Here is an 18,215-nt window from a genome sequence, read left to right as displayed (position 1 = left end):
GGCTCGTCCCCGCTTGCGAAAATCACAGTCCAGATATTGCTCTACCTAGCCATCGCCACCCCGGGACGAGGTTCCAACGAGGTCAAGATGACTCCTTCTGGTCACTCTTCCGCGCAGAGGATTCTTTCTGGCTCTGCCATCATCTCATCGCTGATCCATGGAGCTGCCTTATGCTACGTCCTCTTCAATCCTGATATGACCCTATGGGACTTACACATCCCATCTCTTGATGAGGTGCGAGGCGTGCAGGGCTATTCAAGTACTTGCTTGACATTCATGAAATTTGATTATGTCTTGTCTGCAGCGGCTATCCTCGTCATTGCATATCATGTGCTTGCAGTGCAGTTCCCCTATCATGGCTTGGTGCTAGTAGTCGGAGTCTGCCTTGCGGGTGCAGTTTTTGGAGCTGGTGGGACTTTGCTGTTCGTATGGAGTTGGAGAGAAAGCTGGGTGTCGACCCGAGGGAAGGCATCTCGCTCGTAGTCACTGTCTAGACATAAGGACTCTTGTTCGCGAAGGCAGCACAGAGCTTTGGATCCAGATCCTGTAGAAAGTTCCAGCTTCAAGAGAGCTGCTGATGTGGAAGCCTTACAGTGTAGACTGAATTATAGAATGGAGACCAGACGAAAACTGTGTCACTTCTCCACTTCCTCGGCTTATGTGCTTGAACAAAATTGCCCGATTGGGAAGGTGATAGAACTAAGCATTGCCAAGCGCTTACATGCGGCGGCCTTGGGCCATGTTACCATACATTTTCGCTGATGAATGCACTTGTTCGTACGTGAGGAGAAAGTCTCTGAGAGTTGAGAAGCGTAGGTCTATATAGCGCAATGTTGAATTGGGCTTGCTATCCGAGCTTGGCTCTTGTGTCTCGAGTCTCGAAACAGTGAGCAACAGAGTTGAATCTAAGCATCTGCCAATCCTCAGATAGTCAAGGGAAGATCCTCCACTGTGATTACCTTAGTTCCACCCATTAGAAACAGGAAATCCAGGGCAATACATACATCACTCTTGCTTCTCATCCTCGCAATTCGGATAGCATTGCTGATTGTAATAGAATTCTGCTGCCCTTTTCTCGATTTCCGCAAGTGCTCGCTTGTTCTCCTTCTCATCCTCGCAATTTGGATAGCATTGCTGATTGTAATAAAATTCTGCCTCCCTTTTCACGATTTCCGCCACTGCTCGTTCGTCCCTCTCCATCATTTCCTCAATTGCTCGCTTGTTCTCCTTCTCATCCTCGCAGTTTGGATAGCATTGCTGATTGTAGTAGAACTCTGCCATCCTTTTGTCGAGCGGCGCTAAATACATTTGAGTATGTAATCGACAACCTCAATAACATTGATGTACATACCTCGTGGGATTACGGCCATCGCTGCGACATTGCTCGCTAAAAGAGCAACAGAGGCGAAGATGAATGACTTCATGTTGATGTTGGAGGAGATAGTGAAGATTCGCAGACGTTATCGTGTGTGTTCGTTGGATGAGAGCGTCGAGTGGCCGCACTTTGTTCATTTATGTTCACTGGAGATTCATCCAAGTCCATCTGCCGATGCAATCATCTACCAAGGTTCTTTGTCGGTGATTCAGATTGTTCGACGATATCCATGAACGGATCGGTTGCTTCTGGGTAATATCGAGTCTTCGACACTATTGATGAACGCATCAGGCTATCTAGAATCACGAGGACGGAGCTGCTAGGTGCTGGAAAACTCTCTGCTCCGTCAATTGCCTCCGTCGTTTGCCTCTGTCCTGTGTCTCTATCGTTGCGAACGTATCCATGAACGAATGAAGACAACCTAGAAACAGTGAGGCGGAGTTACTAGGCGCTAGAACTAGAAAGTTCTCTGCTCCGTTAATTGCCTCCGTCGTTTGCATCGGTCCTGTTTCCGCCATTTCCCTCCGTCATTTGCCTCTACACCGTATTATATCAACCTGTTACATCCATGTCTAGGGGCTTGCTTGAGCGGCTATAATGTGTCTTGAAAGGCTAGGGCGGCGATTGGCCGAAAGCGGGGAAGCATGTGTGTGCGACACCTCACAGCTCACAAGACCACTGTTGTAGGGATAGACTTTGTCCGTAGACTAAAGTGCTGGTCCATGTCGCATATCGATGACATCTTTCAATTGCCTTCGCTGATCGTCTACTGCGCACTGCTTCGATGGCGGCACCCTCCTGCCCACAGGTCTTCACTTCCAACACTCTTTGATTCTGCGACGACCTGACATTATGCCGCTCTTCTGGACAGCGAGGCACTCTTACTCTGAGCTAGCTAGTGCCAGCGACGATCTTGAAGCTGAGGAGAAAATCACAGCATCACTTCACAGTGCCCGGCGATACAACAGTGCCGCGCGATACTTCTGCTATGCTGTAGCATTGGCCGTGGCTGGTATTACTTCGTGCATCATTGATCGAACACTGCTGAGGAGTCACACCTGTGATTACTCGCCTCAATTCAGCGATGCACGCTCCCGTGAGTCCTTTCCCAACTTTAAAGATCAATCAGCTCGGCAGCTCACCGTACAAAGCATCTCCATTTCTGGCGCTCATCGACCGGAGTTGGCACACCGAGACTTTCAGCGAGTTGAACTTCAACAAACCGTACGACTCAGAATACACACGTCCGGCTACGCTTGGAGATGACGTCGCAGAAGAAGTCGATCGATACTGGGCTGATCTCGGCGCCTATGGTTCGTTTGCTTTGTCTGATGCCACAAGTCAGCTTCTTCTAACCTGGAAATGTAGAAGCCGAACGCCTACTTCCAGAGGAGTATGGAAAATTCCACGACATTGGGCCACAGCACAACCACAGCTTGACATCACCAGCCAACAGTCCATACACCCCATACACCGGATACCCCGTGGAGATCCAAGTGGCTCATATGCTGCATTGCCTGAATCTCGTTCGGCAAGGGCAGTGGTACAACTTCGACTATTACCGCAAGCACAGTCCTTCGTTCGGGGAGAACCAATGGAAGGTCACTCATGGACAGAGCATCATCGAAGCACATTCGGCGCATTGCATCGAGCAACTGCGCCAGTATCTCATGTGTGACGTGGACATTCGGCTGGTGCCTTTCGGAGACCTAGATGACAACGAAATTGGACCACAGCCGATCTTCGCACAGAAGAAGCAGTGCAGGAACTTTGATTCATTTTGGAGGTGGTTCATGATGACAAAGTGGGATCAGAACCCAAAGAATCATGGCGTCCGAGGACATGTGCCTCCTGTGATTAGCTTCAGTGGATTGAAGGGAACTTTTCATGAATAGTAGAAGAAGATGTAACGAACCTCTATAATCTGTCTGCTTTGTTGTCCAAAGAGCACGGAGGCGTTGGAGATGCATGCGTTCACCCTGTCTTTCAGCAAATGCGCGACTCGTTGTTCCAAATCACTTCGCATGGCGGCTGCTCGATTCCAGTCGCCTGAATGCTGGGTGCCATGCGAGGACCAAAGTTCGATCAGACCCGTATCTCTAGCGCTTTTCCAAAACAATATGCCTCCCAGGTTATATATAATTTGCAACCAATTGCGCTTTGGCTGACGCAGTTTGTAGGCTGTCGCAGCTCACCCACTTATCTTCACTGTTCTATCCCTATCCCGCCATTAACACCTTACTGCTAGTAAATCCGTGTCAAGAAACCTTGTGCCACCTTTCTCGATACTTATGCCTCCCACTGTAGCCAGTTGCACTCCATGAGCTTCTCGCCTGGACCTTGCACGTCACTGAACGTTGGGCCATGAACTGGAAGTCCAATGCAGGTCGTCGCGTCGCTGGCAGGTCGTCGTGTCGCTGGCAGGTCGTCGTGTCGCTGACAGGTCGTCGTGTCGCTGGAAGGTCGTCGTGTCGCTCGCTGGCAGGTCGTTGCGTCGCTCGCTGGCTTGTCGTTGCTGTTGGTATCGCTAGCTAGTTGTCGCGCTATCTCCGCTCAGACTAGTAACAAAGGGTATTCGTGCATATGATATAGAATCACGTGTTCCGTAGCAGACTTTTCTAAACCCGTAAGTAAACTTTCCAACCCCTCTACTAATTAAATAAACTCCCGTATAGACTATATAATACCCTTTATTACTAGTCTAATCCGTTTCTATCGGGTTTTAGTACGCGTATATAGATAATCGTAGTAGTAAGTAGATACTATTAGCTATAATACTATTATATATCGAAAATCGCAAAATCCGCTATAGTTAAGCCCTACGTAGTTATAGAAACTATCTATCCCTAAAATCTAAAGAACTTAGATCTACTACTTACTAGGGAAAATCTATATATATCCGAAAATCGAATATCGCTTACTATATTAAAGCTAGATACGTCTATCCTACTACGACCGTAGAGCGATAAACTAACTCTATAATAATCGAAATAATATCCGCGGTAGGTAAATATAATACCGCGAAGAAGCTTACGTAACTCTTATCTATCCCTAATACTATCCCGTTTAGCGCTCGTAGTCCTCCCGCCTAATATTATCGGCTAGGTATCGTAGCTCCGAGTTAGTAAGAGATGCGTTTAGAATACTATAATACTTAAGCCGGTTTTAACGCTATAAGTAGGATAGGCTCTATATGTTATAGATTAGAGAAGGGCCGCGACTAGAGGGCAATTTATAAGAGCGAAATCGGGAAAACTAGCTCGGAGAATCTAGAATAGTTTCTAGCTAGGCAAGCTCTAGAAGTCCGCTACGCTATAGAGTATTCCCGTAGAGCTTTCTATAAGGGTCGTATATACCGATCTATAGGAGATTATTCGATTTATAGTTAATCGAATCTATAACTATACTCTTAAATCTATTTGCGCGATAGTTTATACTATTAACTATACCGATTTAGTCGACCTCTAATTCGATATTATCGAAGCTAGAATAAGGTAGATATTAAATCGATTATATAAACTATCTAAATAGCGGCCTAAGAAAAAGCCGTATCGGATCTAGGTTACTATACTACGGGCCTTAATTTACTAGCGATAGGATATCCTATTTATTATAAAAACTAGTTTAGATAAGAGCCTAATCTTCTAGGCTTTTACTATACTTACTAGATAGACTACTATCTAGTTAGTGCCTTTTACTTAGCTCGGGGCGGAGTAAGAAGCGGACTTAAAGAAGATCGTAGGGGAATACGTTAATCCCGTACTAGTTACGAGTAAGGCTAAGCGGCGGGATCTAGATTTGTTTACTAAAATTAGGGCGGGCTAGTACGATTATATTATTCTAAGCCCGGAGTAGGCTATATCCGATAACTTTAAGGATACCCTAAAGGATCCGAATCTTTCTTTATATATCGGGCTAGTCGCATTCGATAAAATTTATCTCCTCTCGAAATAGGCTAGCTTCCGCGAGGAATTCCTTATAGCCGCGTAGCTTAGGTAGCTTCTCCGCTAGGACTATATATAGTTTAGCTATACTAGAACCCTAGATACTATAACCTAAGCCTATATATTAAATTATAGCGGGTTTAGACCGGTCGGCTACGAGCTATATTATTCTATAGTACTACGGACTAGTATCGATCGCGTTAACTATACGTATATCTTTAAAGAATTAGATAAAAATACGAAGTCGGTCTATAGCTAGTTGTATTTTATAATCGAAAAGGCCGTAAGCCCTATAGGCTCGCCTCTATCCGCTATAGGCTCGAATTTGTCTACTGCTACGCTAGCTAATATAGGCGAAGCCTAGTCCGCGGCGGAGCAATAGGCTACGCTAGCGGAGATACTAAAGACTATTATTTTTATCGATAGTCGCCTAGACGTAATCGCGCTTATAAATTACGTTCGAGCCTAGCTAGTACTTCGGACTAAGGACCTATATCGAGAAAACTAGTATTATTAGGGAAATAGGTCTAATCCTATACTAAACGTACTTAGAATTATCTAATTCTATATATCCGCTATACCTATATACGATTAGGACCTACGGTTTCGTAAGTTTAGCGTAGCGGATAGCACTATCCGTATTATAATTGCTGCTACCGCTCTTAGCGTAGGTATTAATATCTATATAGTATAAATCGTTATTTAGTAGGGTCTTATATTAGAGTATAACTACCTAAATCTACGCTAGCGTCTCGGGTATACTAGTCGGAATATAGTTATAAGGGTTAGAGGCTAAGTAGTAAGAATATATAATAGTATACGAAACTTTAAACTAAACTAGAGGGAGTACTAAATTAATATAGCTACTATCTATATAAGACGAACTACGAAGAAAGGAAGAAGGGTACCTTAGAGGGAGAGCCCCTTCCGTAGTATCCCGCCCTACGGGCATCTAGCGCGTCCGACGCGTAAGCGTAAGTATATATATCCTACTTACTAACTTCTTAGTAAACCTCTACTTTTAGGTCCTTCCCTACGCGCTAAGCGCGCGCGCGCACATCCTACTTATCCGCTATCTCGTAGTGCCTTTATCTCCTAGCTAACTTACGCGGCGCGCGTATACGAACTCGTTTAACTACTCTTAAGCAAACATATTTCTTCTAGCTCTTCCCTATCTTCCGGTTCCTTCCTACTGTTCGGATTAGTCCTACGACTCTATATATCTCGCTTGCTATCGTCCGTATACACGTACGCGTAGTTTAGTATAGTCCTATCGTTCGTATATTAATATATAACGTATTGTTCTACTATATACGGCCTCCGCGGGAGTCCCTAAGATATTACGTTATACGGCTAATTAGGCGGCTAACTAGGCGACCTGCTTCGCCGGGGGCCCCTACTACTAAGGCAACTTAAATCCGATATTACCTTATAGTATAGCGGCTAGCTTATAGGACTTGTTAGTGCTTTCTAGGCAGCTACTATAATAGTAGCCCCCCCCTCGTTTTGCGCGGAGTTCCTACGACGCTAAAGGAGGTCCGTATATAATAGGTACTAGTATTCTTGCCCTAGTTTAGGTCGGAGACCTTAATCTAAATTCTATTCGTATACTTCCTAGAGAAAATGTTCCGGAATAGTACCTTCTATCGTCGTATAGTTAGTATAATCTCGTAGGAATTCTTCGATTACTTCGTAGGCGAAGATAATATAGCGTAGGGGTTCCTAGGTTGTATCTTTATCTAGGTACCCTTCCTACTATACCTCTTCCTATAGACCGGGTAGGTTAAGGTTACCGAAGTTTGTATTACTAAAGCTCTATCCGATAATTGCCCGTACTATACCTAAGGCAGATTCTAGCTCGTCTTCGGTCTAATCGGTAGCCTCGGTAGCTTCCGGAATTAGCGGAATGTCTTCGGGGTCTACGATTTCTCCGGCGGTTCTTAGGTTAATAACGTATTTAACCGGGTAAATATTAAGATTCTCGGGGAGATCTAGTTCGTATACGTACGTACCGACTTTCTTTACAATTTAGAAGAGTCCTAGATTTTTCTAGTCGAGCTTTTTTAAAGGTCGGTTAGTTCTAATATACCGTAAGTCGAGGTAAACGTAATCTCCGACTTAGTAATCTAGCGCGGCGCGTCTGCGCTAATCCGCGTAGTGCTCGTATACTTCCTAGGTATACCTTATCTCGTTCTATAGCTCTTAGTAGGTCTAGGCTATTTAAAGAGCGAAAGTATCGGCGTCTCTCTCCGGATCGTTTACTAGGGGCTCTAGTTCGATTTCTACTAGTTCTATACCGGTTTAGGGGTAAAATCTAGTCGAAGCGTAGAAGGGCGTAGTCTAAGTCGTAGCTAATTCCTAATTGTTAATAGTAAATTTAATAGAAGGCGTTAATCTTAGCTAGTTATTTTAGTAGTAATTATAGAAGCACCTAATAATTTGCTCGATCTAAGCGTTAGCCCGTTTAGTTTACTCGTCGGTCTACGGATAGTAAGCCGTTAAAAGGCGCGCTTAAATTTTTAGTCGTTCGTAGAGGCGCTTCTAGAAACGGGCGACGAAATTCGGACCGCGATTAGATAAAATTAATTTAGGTAGGCCGGTATCTTTCTATACTTCTCGGTAGAAGACCTAAGCCGTATTCTTCGCGGTTAGGCTACGGGTATTTAATACCTTCTTACGTTTAGTTAGGCGGTAGACTACGACAAGTATATTTTAAAACTAAAGGCCGTTAAAGTCGGATCCTTTCGGTAGGCCTATAAGAAAATCTATTAAAATGTATTACTAGGGCTATAGAGGGATTTTAAGAGGTTTTAGTAGCCCTTACGGCTTACGCGTATCTGCTTTTACTCTACGGTATACTACGTAGCTTTTAACGAATCGGTCGATATCTCGGTATAGATTAGGCTAGTAGTACTACTTCCGGAGCTAAGATAATATCTTAGCTCGACCGAGATATACTATTCCGAGAGGGTTATAGGCGGAACGTATAATCTAATCGCGTAAATCTTCGAAGTCCGGGACGTAGAGAGCATTTCTAAACGTTATACGGGGCGCTTAGGGTAGAGTTCTATAGAGCTCGTACTCTAAAAGAGAAACATTTTCGTATAGCTATTCTCTGTTCCATAAAGCGTAAATTAGGCCTTTAGTATAAGCGTCTTCGGCGTACGCTATCGTAAGCTACTACTCGAGCTAGGTAGGTTCGAGGAGGTCCTATACTTCTTCTTCGCTTTCCTAGTTACTATCCGAGTTTTCCGAACTTATATCTTCCTCGTCCGAGCTATTATTATCTTTAAGGAAGGCGGGAGCGGCTATTAATACGAAGGATGCTACGAGAGGCTCTAGGCCGGTAAAGTCGTCTCTAAGGAGTTCGTATAGTTCCTAGCTTAGGTTATACTCTTTTAGAATAGACTATTCTTCGCGCTACGGGCCTCGATCTAAAGGCGAATCTCCGTTACGCCTTGTAAGTACGTCGGCCTATAAGTTCGCTTTACTAGGCGTATACTAAATAACGAAGTTAAACCGGGAAAGAAACTTACTCTAGCGTACTTGTCTATAGCTAAGGATTTTGCTCTTAAGAAAGTAGATAAGATTCTTATAGTCTAAGCTAACTTAGATCGGTAATTTAGAACCTTCGAGCTCTAGGCGCTATTCTTCGAAGGCCTTAACGATTGCGAGGAGTTCCTTATCGTAGATATCGTAATTATATTCTACGGAGGATATTTTCTTAGAGAGGTAGGCTACGGGCAGCTACGTATCCTCTGGGATCGTCCGCTAAAGAAGAACGGCGCTAGTCGTACTATCGGAAGTATCGGTTTCTAGACGCGTTTCTTTATTAAAGTCGAAGTACTATAGGATCGGTACGGTCGTAGAACTTTGCTATAACTAGTCGAAGGCTTCTTAATAGGCCGGAGACTATTTAAATTTAACGTCTTTCTACGTAAGTACTATAAGTAGACGGGCGATTCCGCTAAAATTCTATATAAATCTTTAGTAGAAGTTAGCGAAACCGAGGAAACCTTAGACTTCCTTTACGTTTCGTAGTACTCCCTAGTTTAGAACGGCTTCGATTTTGCCGGGATCTATTCGAATACCTTCTAAAGAGACAATAAGGCCGAGGAATTTTACCTCTTACTTATAGAATTCGCACTTATCGATATCGATATATAGTCCGGCCTTATCGAGTTTCTAAAGCACTTTTTCGATATATTCGTAGTATTCGGCTTTCGTTTTACTATAAATTAAGATATTATCTATATATACCGAGACGAAGGCGTCTAAGAATTCCTTAAGCGTATCGTTAATATATAATTAGAACGTACTAGGTCCGTTATAGAGTCCGAACGGTAAGACTAGGTATTCGAAAAGGCCGTAACGGGTTCGGAAGGCTATTAAATATTCGTCTCCCTCGGCAATATAGATCGCGTTAAAGGTAGCGATTATATCGAGCTTAGTAAACTAGCGGGCTTTCGAAAGACGCTCGAGCGTTTCGTTTACGAGAGGAATTAGGTAGCGGTTCTTTTTTATTAACGCGTTAAGGCCCCGGTAGTCTACGTAGAAGCGGAGACCTCCGCCGGGTTTCTAGGCAAATATTACTAGTACGGCCGCTTCGAAGGAACTTAGGCGGATAAAGCTCTTTTATAAGTTGTTTTCTAGGTATTTCTTTAGTACGAGGAGCTTATCTCGAGATATAGAGTAGAGAGGACCGTACGGCGGCGGCTTACTATCGATTAGCTCGATTTTATAGTCGATACCGGGCCGGTACGGTAGTAGAATATCGGCGTTCTTTTTCGAAAACTAGTAGAGTCGGTACTAATACTCCTTCGGTAGTTTCGTTCTTAGGTCTATCGGTTCTTCGTCGAACTTTTAGATAGCCTTCTCGATATCTTATATTATTATAGCGAAGATCTAAGTACGTTTGTCGTAGGTAAGACGCGAGAAGGTAGCCGCGCTAATAGCGAATATAGTACGATCTTAGGGAGTATCGGAGGTAGAACTAAATTCGCTAAAGTAGTACTCTACGTAATACTTACTCGTAAAGGATAGAGATTCGGAGGCCTAGTCGATAACTAGGTTATACTTTTTAAGCTAAGGAAGACTAAGAATAATAGGGTAAGTCTTCGGGAGTTTCGTAAGAAAGAATATAATGTTTTCGGTATATAGGCCGATAGTAATAGATAAGTAGTAGATCTAGGTTACTTTACCGGCGGCCGCGGTCGTACTATTAAACATTTCTAACTCCCGAGCGTACGTAAGGTCTTAGAACGTTAAGCCGAGCTCCCTCGTATAGTCGTAATCTATAAACGAGTAGCCGGTTACGCTATTATTAATAAGAGCTATAGTTTTTAATAATTTCTTTTAATTTCCTATTAACGTTTCTACTACGAAAGGCTAGTAAACTAACTCTTTCTCTATAGCTAAGCTAGGGAAAGGGAAGGTAGTAGCAGATACTCTTAGTTTCGGAACGAATAAATCTTGTAAGCGACTATATATAAGGTTTAGGCTTTTCTCTAGCCGCTCGGAGTAGCGCTAGCTAGTAAGGGCGTATCTAGAGTCGTAATATTCGCGGCGGCGACTCGCTATATCGTTAGCGTATTTAGCCGGCCGACGAGAGACGGATAGAGGCGAGTAATATATCCTTTTACTCTATAGTAGATATATTCTCCTACCGTACGGCAACGCTACTTCTTTTCTTCCGAAAGCTTACTATTTACTAGGGATACGCGTAGACGGGCGCTAAGCGAGGCAGCGCTTAAATCTATCGGTTTAGCGGTAGGCTAGGCGCCTAGCGGTATTAGGGCTATAGTAGGAGCTAGTACTAAAGCCGGCGTCTAAGCTGTCTATAACTTCGACGGTAGTATAGCAAACGGCGACGTAAAGCGGCCGGTATTCGTACGAGCGCCTCTACGGTTAGCGATAATTTTCGCGAAGTTCCGAGTCGTATTATCGATACGCGTAAGTAAAGCGTATAGTTCGGTAATGTTTAGATTCTCTATATCCTTATCGCGGACTTATAGTATTATTTCTTCGCTAAGGCCGCGTAGTAAGATCTACTTAGCGACGTCCGGGGGGTATTCGGCGTACCTAATCTCGTATTAGAAGGTAGTATAGTATTCTTAGTAGGTCTTGTTTGCTTGCTTAAGTTTGTCTAAGTTTAGGCGCGTAGTTTACTTATAGTCTAGGTCGCCGAAACTAGCGTCGAGAGCCTTCTAGATAGTAGCCGTCGTAGTAGTTTCTATATTTTCTAAGAGGCTACGGTAGGAATCGAGGGCGGAGCTACCGAGTAGAGAAAACATAAATCCGGGTTTTAAAGCTTTAGTTAGATAGCAGTCGGCGTTAGCGAGAAAGCGGATCTTAACCTATATCTTAAATTCCTCGTATACTTTACGCTTGCCGGTAAAGCGTTCGAGGTCGCTAAGCTTCTTACTCTTATTCGAAGTAGGTATAAATAGGTAAGAGGCGGGTACCGCGGCGCCTAGGCAAGTAGAGGCGAGATACAACTAGAGGCGGCCTACCTCGTCTTCTTTTTCTATAATAGAAGTATTCGCGTCGTTAAGAGCCGTACTAAGGCTTATACGAGAGACCGAGAGGAAACGAGTAGTATCTTTATAAGCCTTAAGCAGGTTAGCGAGTAGTTCTAGGTCGGTAGCGTAGGCGTAATTTAGCTACTCGCGCGTAGCGGGGATCTTATTCTATACTAAGCTTAAAAAATTAGGTACTTTGTTAGGTCTTGTCTTTTAAATCTACTCGTCGGGAGTATCTGTCTTAATGCTAGGGCTAAAGAGGCTATACGTGATTGGTATATAACTAGGCCAAGTAAAGCTAGGGTCTTAGTGCCTTAGGCAGGGCTTGGCGCTTAGTAATAGGCTAACTTGCCTACCTTCCTCCCTCTCCTCCTAGCTCCTTATCGAATACTACTTGTACCTACTACTACCCTATCTACCTGCTAATATACCCTTCTTATATAGTATTCGATCTACCCTTTAAGGGCAGCAGCTAGATAGTCCTTATTTCAAGCTTTTAGCGGTATAGCTACGAATAAGACTAATCTAACTATATTACGTCCGAAGAACGAGACCTATACGTACTATTCTACTAAAACAACCGTACCAATTATTAAGCAAGGCCTTCTATACGGCCTATTATACTAAGTTAAGCATACTAAGCCGATATCTACTAATTCCGCTACATCCGCATCTTAGGGGCTAATAATATATTATTAGTGTCGCCCCTTATAATAGCCGGTTTATTACGAAACAATAACCGTGCTGCCGCTAGCAGCGCTAGTAACGACAACGCTAGTAGCACAGTACCTACTAAAGTGCCTACTAAAGCTCCTACTAAAGTGCCTCCTACTAAAGGGCCTACTACTAAGCCTACTAAAGAACCTGTAATTCTAGGTAACGACCTAGAATTGCCTATCGACGACATTCTTAACAATATTGTTAACCGTCGATATAGCTAACTAGCCTTTAGCCCCTAACTAGTAGGGAGACTCTAAGAAGCTACCTAAAATAGGCTTACTGCCCTACGTTAAGAACAATAGCTAAAGGATAACCTCCTCGAGATTCGCCGCCTATAGGAAGCCCTAACAACTACTACTAGACTAGAACTAGTAGCAGGACCTTCTATTTAAAAGAAGGATGCTAAGCTTAAGGACTATACCGTATTTAATAGCTCTAGCCGCAAGTAGTATAATAATTATATACGCGATTGTAAATTAAACTAGCGAAATACACTAAGGGCCCTACTAGACGACTATTCGCTAGTCGTCTATGCTATGTAATACATTAATAGCGACCTAAAACGCACCTAGGATAACTACTTTGACTCCCTTACTAATTAGACCGCTGTTTAGTAGCAAACCTACAAAACTATTATACTAGACACCCTTAGAAACCCTATACTAAGGCAATAATACGCTTAGGACTAGTACCTTCGGGCTAAGCAAAAGACTAATCAATTAGCTCGTTTATTTAAGGCCTATTTAAAGACCCTTAAGGACGATTTGCTAGCTAAGACCGACTCTATCTAGATTTCCAAAATACGCCCTAAACTGCGATAGGAGTTAGTCCTTAAATTGGACCGCCGTCGTGTATTCGAACAGGCTAACCTAATACGCATTTAATTTATAGTCGAAGTAGAAACAGCCGAGCGGGCTGTTTAGCTCTAGTAACGACTAGAATCGAGAATCCGACTAGCTAGTACTAACCGCGGCAATCGTAGTGCCCGCGGAGGCAATAGCTAAGGGTCCTACTAAAACAATAATACTAATAATAGAAACAGTAATAGCGACCGTAGAAGAGGCCGTAGCCGGCGGCTATATAGAGGAGGCCGCGATAGGGGCCGTAGAAGGGGCTCGTATCCCTATAGTACTAATCGCTCGGCTAATAATAGCGGCAATAGCTATAGCAATCCCCTAACCGGACTAAAGTGCTTCAATTGTAACAGTACTAGCTATCTACTAGGCTAATGCGACAAACCTAAGGACTAGGCCCGAATCGACCGTACTACCGCTAAGTACCGAAAGCACCTTTTAGTAGCTAACGCTACCCCTATAGGCTAACCTTCGAAAAAAGAATAAGCGCCGTACTAACTGTTAGCCTTGTACGGCGTAAGACTATCGACATTGTACTAGCTATAATACGCTCCTACCTTATATAGGATACGAAGGGCACTACCTATTAAACTAAGGTTATACTAGATCTAGGAAATTCAGTTAGTGCCCTTATTAGCTATCGCCTAGCTAAGCAATTAGACCTTCGACAACTACCTAGGACTAACCTGCTAACCCTTGCTTAGTTTAATAACGCTCGGCACTTAACCTATAGGGCCTACTATATTCCTATAGCTCTAAAGGACGACCTCGGAAATGAACGCCTACTAGACTTTACTGCCTACGTAGTAGATATAGACAACCTATATAGGGGAGCTACTATTGTTATTAGCAACCCTGTTCTTAAGCACTATACTACAGTTATAGACTTAGGCAGTTAATAATAGCGATTTAGAATCGCTAGGAAAGAAGACATTAAATATATCGATATTAGCGAGTGTCCTAATAATATTAGGGTCCTATTTATTAGTAACCTAACACTAGCCTCCGCCTTAGCTAATCTAACTACCGACCTGCTCGGTAGTAATAACGATAAACTTGTGCCCCCTAATAGTATAGACTCTAAATAGCTTAAGCGTATACCGGAGCCTATTCGAGAGACCTATATTAATGTATTCAAACACTACCTAGCATCGACGTTGCCTATGTTTAAAGAGACGGATTATAAGATTAACATTATAGAGGGCAAGGAGGTTCCTTTTAGACTACTCTACAACCTTAGTAAGCGCGAGCTTACTATATTACGTAAGTACCTAGAAGAAAACCTAGCTAATAGTCGTATTCGGTATAGCAACAGCCCTGCTAGTATACCTATCCTGTTCGTACTAAAGAAGGATAGTAGCCTACGCCTGTATATTAATTATCGTAGGCTTAACGCTATTGCTGTTAGGGACCGCTGTCTGCTCCCGCTTGTTAATAAGACCCTCGACCGCCTTTCTAGTACCTACTACTATACTATATTAGACATTAAGGACGCCTATTACCGCATTCGTATTCGTAAGGGCGATAAATAGAAGATAGCCTTTCGTACTCGCTATAGCTATTTCGAGTACTTAGTTATACTATTCAGGCTAGCTAATGCCTCTGCTATATTCTAGTCCTATATTAATCGGGCCCTATTAGGCCTATTAGATTACCTCTATATAGTTTACCTAGATAACATCCTAGTTTATATATATTTACCTAATATTGTAGAATACTAGGCCGTAGTACGCAAGGTCCTCGACCGCCTACGAGCCTATAGCCTACACCGCAAACCTTCTAAATGTACCTTTGCTACTAAAGAGGTATCCTTCCTTAGCTTCCTCGTATTAACCGAGGGTATTAAGGCTAATCCTAATCGGATTAAAACAATTACTAAATAGCCTGTTCCTACGTCTATTAAGGAGCTCTAATCGTTCCTCGGCTTCGCTAATTTCTACCGCCGTTTTATTAAGGGCTATTCGAGATATGTAATGCTATTAACTAAGCTTACTAAGACTAAGGCAAACCCTTCTAGAGAGTTTAGGTAGACTAATAAAACACAAGCCGCTTTTAACGGTCTAAAGAAGCGATTTACTAAAGTCCCCTTATTATACTATTTCGTACTAAGCAAATAGATCCGAATTAAGACTAACGCTTTATAGTTCGCTATATTAGCTATTATATTACAGCAGGCTAATAACACCTACTAGTACCCGATTGCCTTCTTCTCGAGGAAGATAATTAATACTAAACGTCGCTACGAGACCTACGAGTAAGAGCTCCTAGCTATTGTCGAGGCCTTTAAGTATTAGAGGCACTACCTCGATAGGGCTTAATATACAATACAGGTCTATACAGACTATAACAACCTCCGTAGCATTACTAAGGTTACTAGGGTTATAGGTCGACAGGCTAGATAGGCCGTCTACCTCGCCGGGTTTGATTTTAATATATTATATCGGCTAGGCGTAAGTAACCCTACCGATAGCCTATCGAGGCGACCTAATTACGATAGCGAGACCTAACATATTAATTCTTTGTTTCTAACCCTATAGTATAAGATTGCTATAGCCCGTATTGTTAATAAGTACGCGTAGGAGAAGCGGCTTACCGGACTCCGCGACGGCTTAAAGCATATTAATGCTCTTACTATATTAATAGTGCGTGTTAAGGCAAGGGCTAAGGACACAGACAGGAGAAGTTATAATAACTCCCTAGTCGATATCGCAATATACAGTAATAGCGACAGTACTACTGCAGTTAATCCGGCTACTAGTGCTATTAGATATATATAATACGTACCTCGTTTAATAGCGAGGGTGCTATTAAATAACCTTGTAAATAGGGATAGTTAATCGTTTATAGATAAGCTATTACGTACTTAGTAGAGGGACGCCTTTGCTACTAAACGTATCGACAAGCTTGTAAGTAGGCGAACGACTCGATCTAGTAAGAGTAACTAGTCGGTCGATAATAAAGGTTATTTAAAGTTTAAGGGTAGATACTATATCCCCGCTAAACATTCGATCCGATAAGAACTTCTTAAGCGACACTATAATAGTAAGCTTGCCGGTTACTATAGCATAGAGAGGTCGCACGAGCTACTATCGCGTATATACTACTAGCTAAATAGTAAGTGGGACATAAAGGAATACGTTAATACGTATGCCGTATACTAACGTATTAAGGCACTAAAGCATTAGCCTTTTAGCGAGTTATCCTTATTGCCAATCCCCTACAAGCCATTTATAGAGCTTATAATAGATTTTATTATAGGTCTTCCCCCTACTAAGCGAAGAGGAAGCAAAGACATCTTTAACGCTATCCTAGTTGTTATAGACCGGTTTACTAAGGGCGCTCGATACATCCCGGCGCGGAAAGATTAGACTGCTATTAATATAGTAGAAGCGCTATAGAACAATATCTTCTATACCTATTAGGGGACCCCTAAAGGGATAGTCTCTAACCGAGGCTCGACATTTACATCTTATTATTAGAGTGAGATATGCCTATAACTGAGACTTAAGCATCGCCTGTCTATAGCATTCTATCTACAAATAGATAGCCAAACCGAGAGGCAAAATGCTACCCTATAGCAGTACCTACATAGCTATATTAATAAAAACCCTAACGACTAGGTTAACCTCCTATAACTAGCTAAATTCGTATATAATAACAGTGTCTACTTATTAACTAAGGTGTCGCCGTATATAGCTATAATAGGCCAAAACGCTACTTTACTATAAGATCTATTTACCTCGCTCGAGGCCGAGTATAAGGAAAGGGAAGCGCGTTAAGCCCCTAAAACACTAGCGGCTATAGAGAGGGTTCAAAAGATGCGAGAAATTCACGCTATAATAGCTAACAAACTAGCAAAGGCCTAGGCCTATTAGAAGGCCTACTATAACAAACACTATACGCTAATAACCTTTAAATAAGGCGACATAGTTATACTTAGTACGAAGAACCTCCGTATCCGCAAACATCTATTACCTAATAGTAAAACAAGGCCTAAGCTCGCACTAAGATACATTAGTCTATTCCGCATTCGAGAAGTTAAGGGCTCCTCCGTATAGGCCTATTAGTTGTAGCTTCCTCCTTATTACACTATCTATAATACCTTCTATATATCCCTCCTTAAGCTATATTACCTACGCGAGGGGGATGAAGCCCCTACTAAACACGAAGACATACTAGCGGATAGTAAAGAGCTATAGTCTATAGAACGTATTCTAAAGCACCGGACTAAGCAAGGCAAGAAGGAGTACCTATTAAGATAGCAAGGCTATTTACCTAAATAGGACTTATAGGAGGCTAAAGACTCGTTTAAGGATATAACTAAGTTATTAGATAAGTATTAGACTAGCGTAAAGAACACGAAGAAGGCTAAGAGCTTATAATGCCTATAATGTCGCCTAGGAATAATGCTACCCCCGGGGTACTATTAGCTAACTAATTAGAAGCGGGCAATTGTTAGCAACGAAGGACAATAAGACTATACTACTATAGTGGACGCGCACTAAGTGTTAACGAGCGCGCTATAACTGTCGACTAATCCCCTACCCTTTTAAGGAATCTACCTCTTTACTAGCGCACCCTATAAGACCCTCCTTTTAACGCCCCCTCTTATTCCTTCCTTCTATCAAGGCCTCGAGGCCTAGGCGATCGGCGAGGGCGGCGCGTACGCGCGTGGAATAGTAATAATAATAATAACGACAGCGTCTCGCTTATACTAAAGGGCGGCACGGCCGGCGCGGCTATATTAGTAACGGTATTGCGGAGTGTGTTATTAGTAGAAGAAGGAGATTAGAAGCGAGGT

The 18,215-nt window shown here is 42.8% G+C and overlaps 4 protein-coding genes across 4 annotated transcripts in view; 2 read left to right on the top strand and 2 right to left on the bottom strand.

The window, feature by feature from the left end:
- Positions 1 to 977, top strand: part of MYCFIDRAFT_209112 (uncharacterized protein) — a gene marked incomplete at its 3' end in the record, with an annotated part of 1,783 nt that extends 806 nt beyond the window's left edge. Inside the window, exons 2-8 of the mRNA XM_007933169.1 lie at positions 1 to 363; positions 398 to 450; positions 528 to 593; positions 619 to 690; positions 715 to 812; positions 857 to 898; positions 928 to 977. Of these exons, the coding sequence (XP_007931360.1) occupies positions 1 to 363; positions 398 to 450; positions 528 to 593; positions 619 to 690; positions 715 to 812; positions 857 to 898; positions 928 to 977 (744 nt within the window). The remainder of the gene's footprint in view (positions 364 to 397; positions 451 to 527; positions 594 to 618; positions 691 to 714; positions 813 to 856; positions 899 to 927) is intronic.
- A 28-nt stretch (positions 978 to 1,005) lies between these two features.
- Positions 1,006 to 1,424, bottom strand: MYCFIDRAFT_84397 (uncharacterized protein; the record flags this gene model as incomplete). The annotated part of the gene is made up of 2 exons (XM_007933168.1): positions 1,006 to 1,298; positions 1,352 to 1,424. The coding sequence occupies 2 exons, from the start codon at positions 1,422 to 1,424 to the stop codon at positions 1,006 to 1,008; spliced, it is 366 nt and encodes a 121-aa protein (XP_007931359.1).
- An 803-nt stretch (positions 1,425 to 2,227) lies between these two features.
- MYCFIDRAFT_84398 (uncharacterized protein) lies at positions 2,228 to 3,270 on the top strand (the record flags this gene model as incomplete). The annotated part of the gene is made up of 3 exons (XM_007933167.1): positions 2,228 to 2,471; positions 2,527 to 2,688; positions 2,744 to 3,270. The coding sequence occupies 3 exons, from the start codon at positions 2,228 to 2,230 to the stop codon at positions 3,268 to 3,270; spliced, it is 933 nt and encodes a 310-aa protein (XP_007931358.1).
- MYCFIDRAFT_179043 (uncharacterized protein) lies at positions 3,261 to 13,440 on the bottom strand (the record flags this gene model as incomplete). The annotated part of the gene is made up of 7 exons (XM_007933166.1): positions 3,261 to 3,299; positions 3,327 to 3,480; positions 3,526 to 3,539; positions 3,571 to 3,583; positions 3,613 to 3,642; positions 3,678 to 3,876; positions 13,422 to 13,440. 7 exons carry the CDS (start codon positions 13,438 to 13,440, stop codon positions 3,261 to 3,263), a joined length of 468 nt encoding a protein of 155 aa, XP_007931357.1.
- Between the last annotated feature and the right edge of the window lie 4,775 nt (positions 13,441 to 18,215).

Source organism: Pseudocercospora fijiensis (assembly GCF_000340215.1).
Source record: "Pseudocercospora fijiensis CIRAD86 unplaced genomic scaffold MYCFIscaffold_10, whole genome shotgun sequence".
NCBI classification, from domain to species: domain Eukaryota; kingdom Fungi; phylum Ascomycota; class Dothideomycetes; order Mycosphaerellales; family Mycosphaerellaceae; genus Pseudocercospora; species Pseudocercospora fijiensis.
This window is presented reverse-complemented; position numbering and strand designations above follow the sequence as displayed.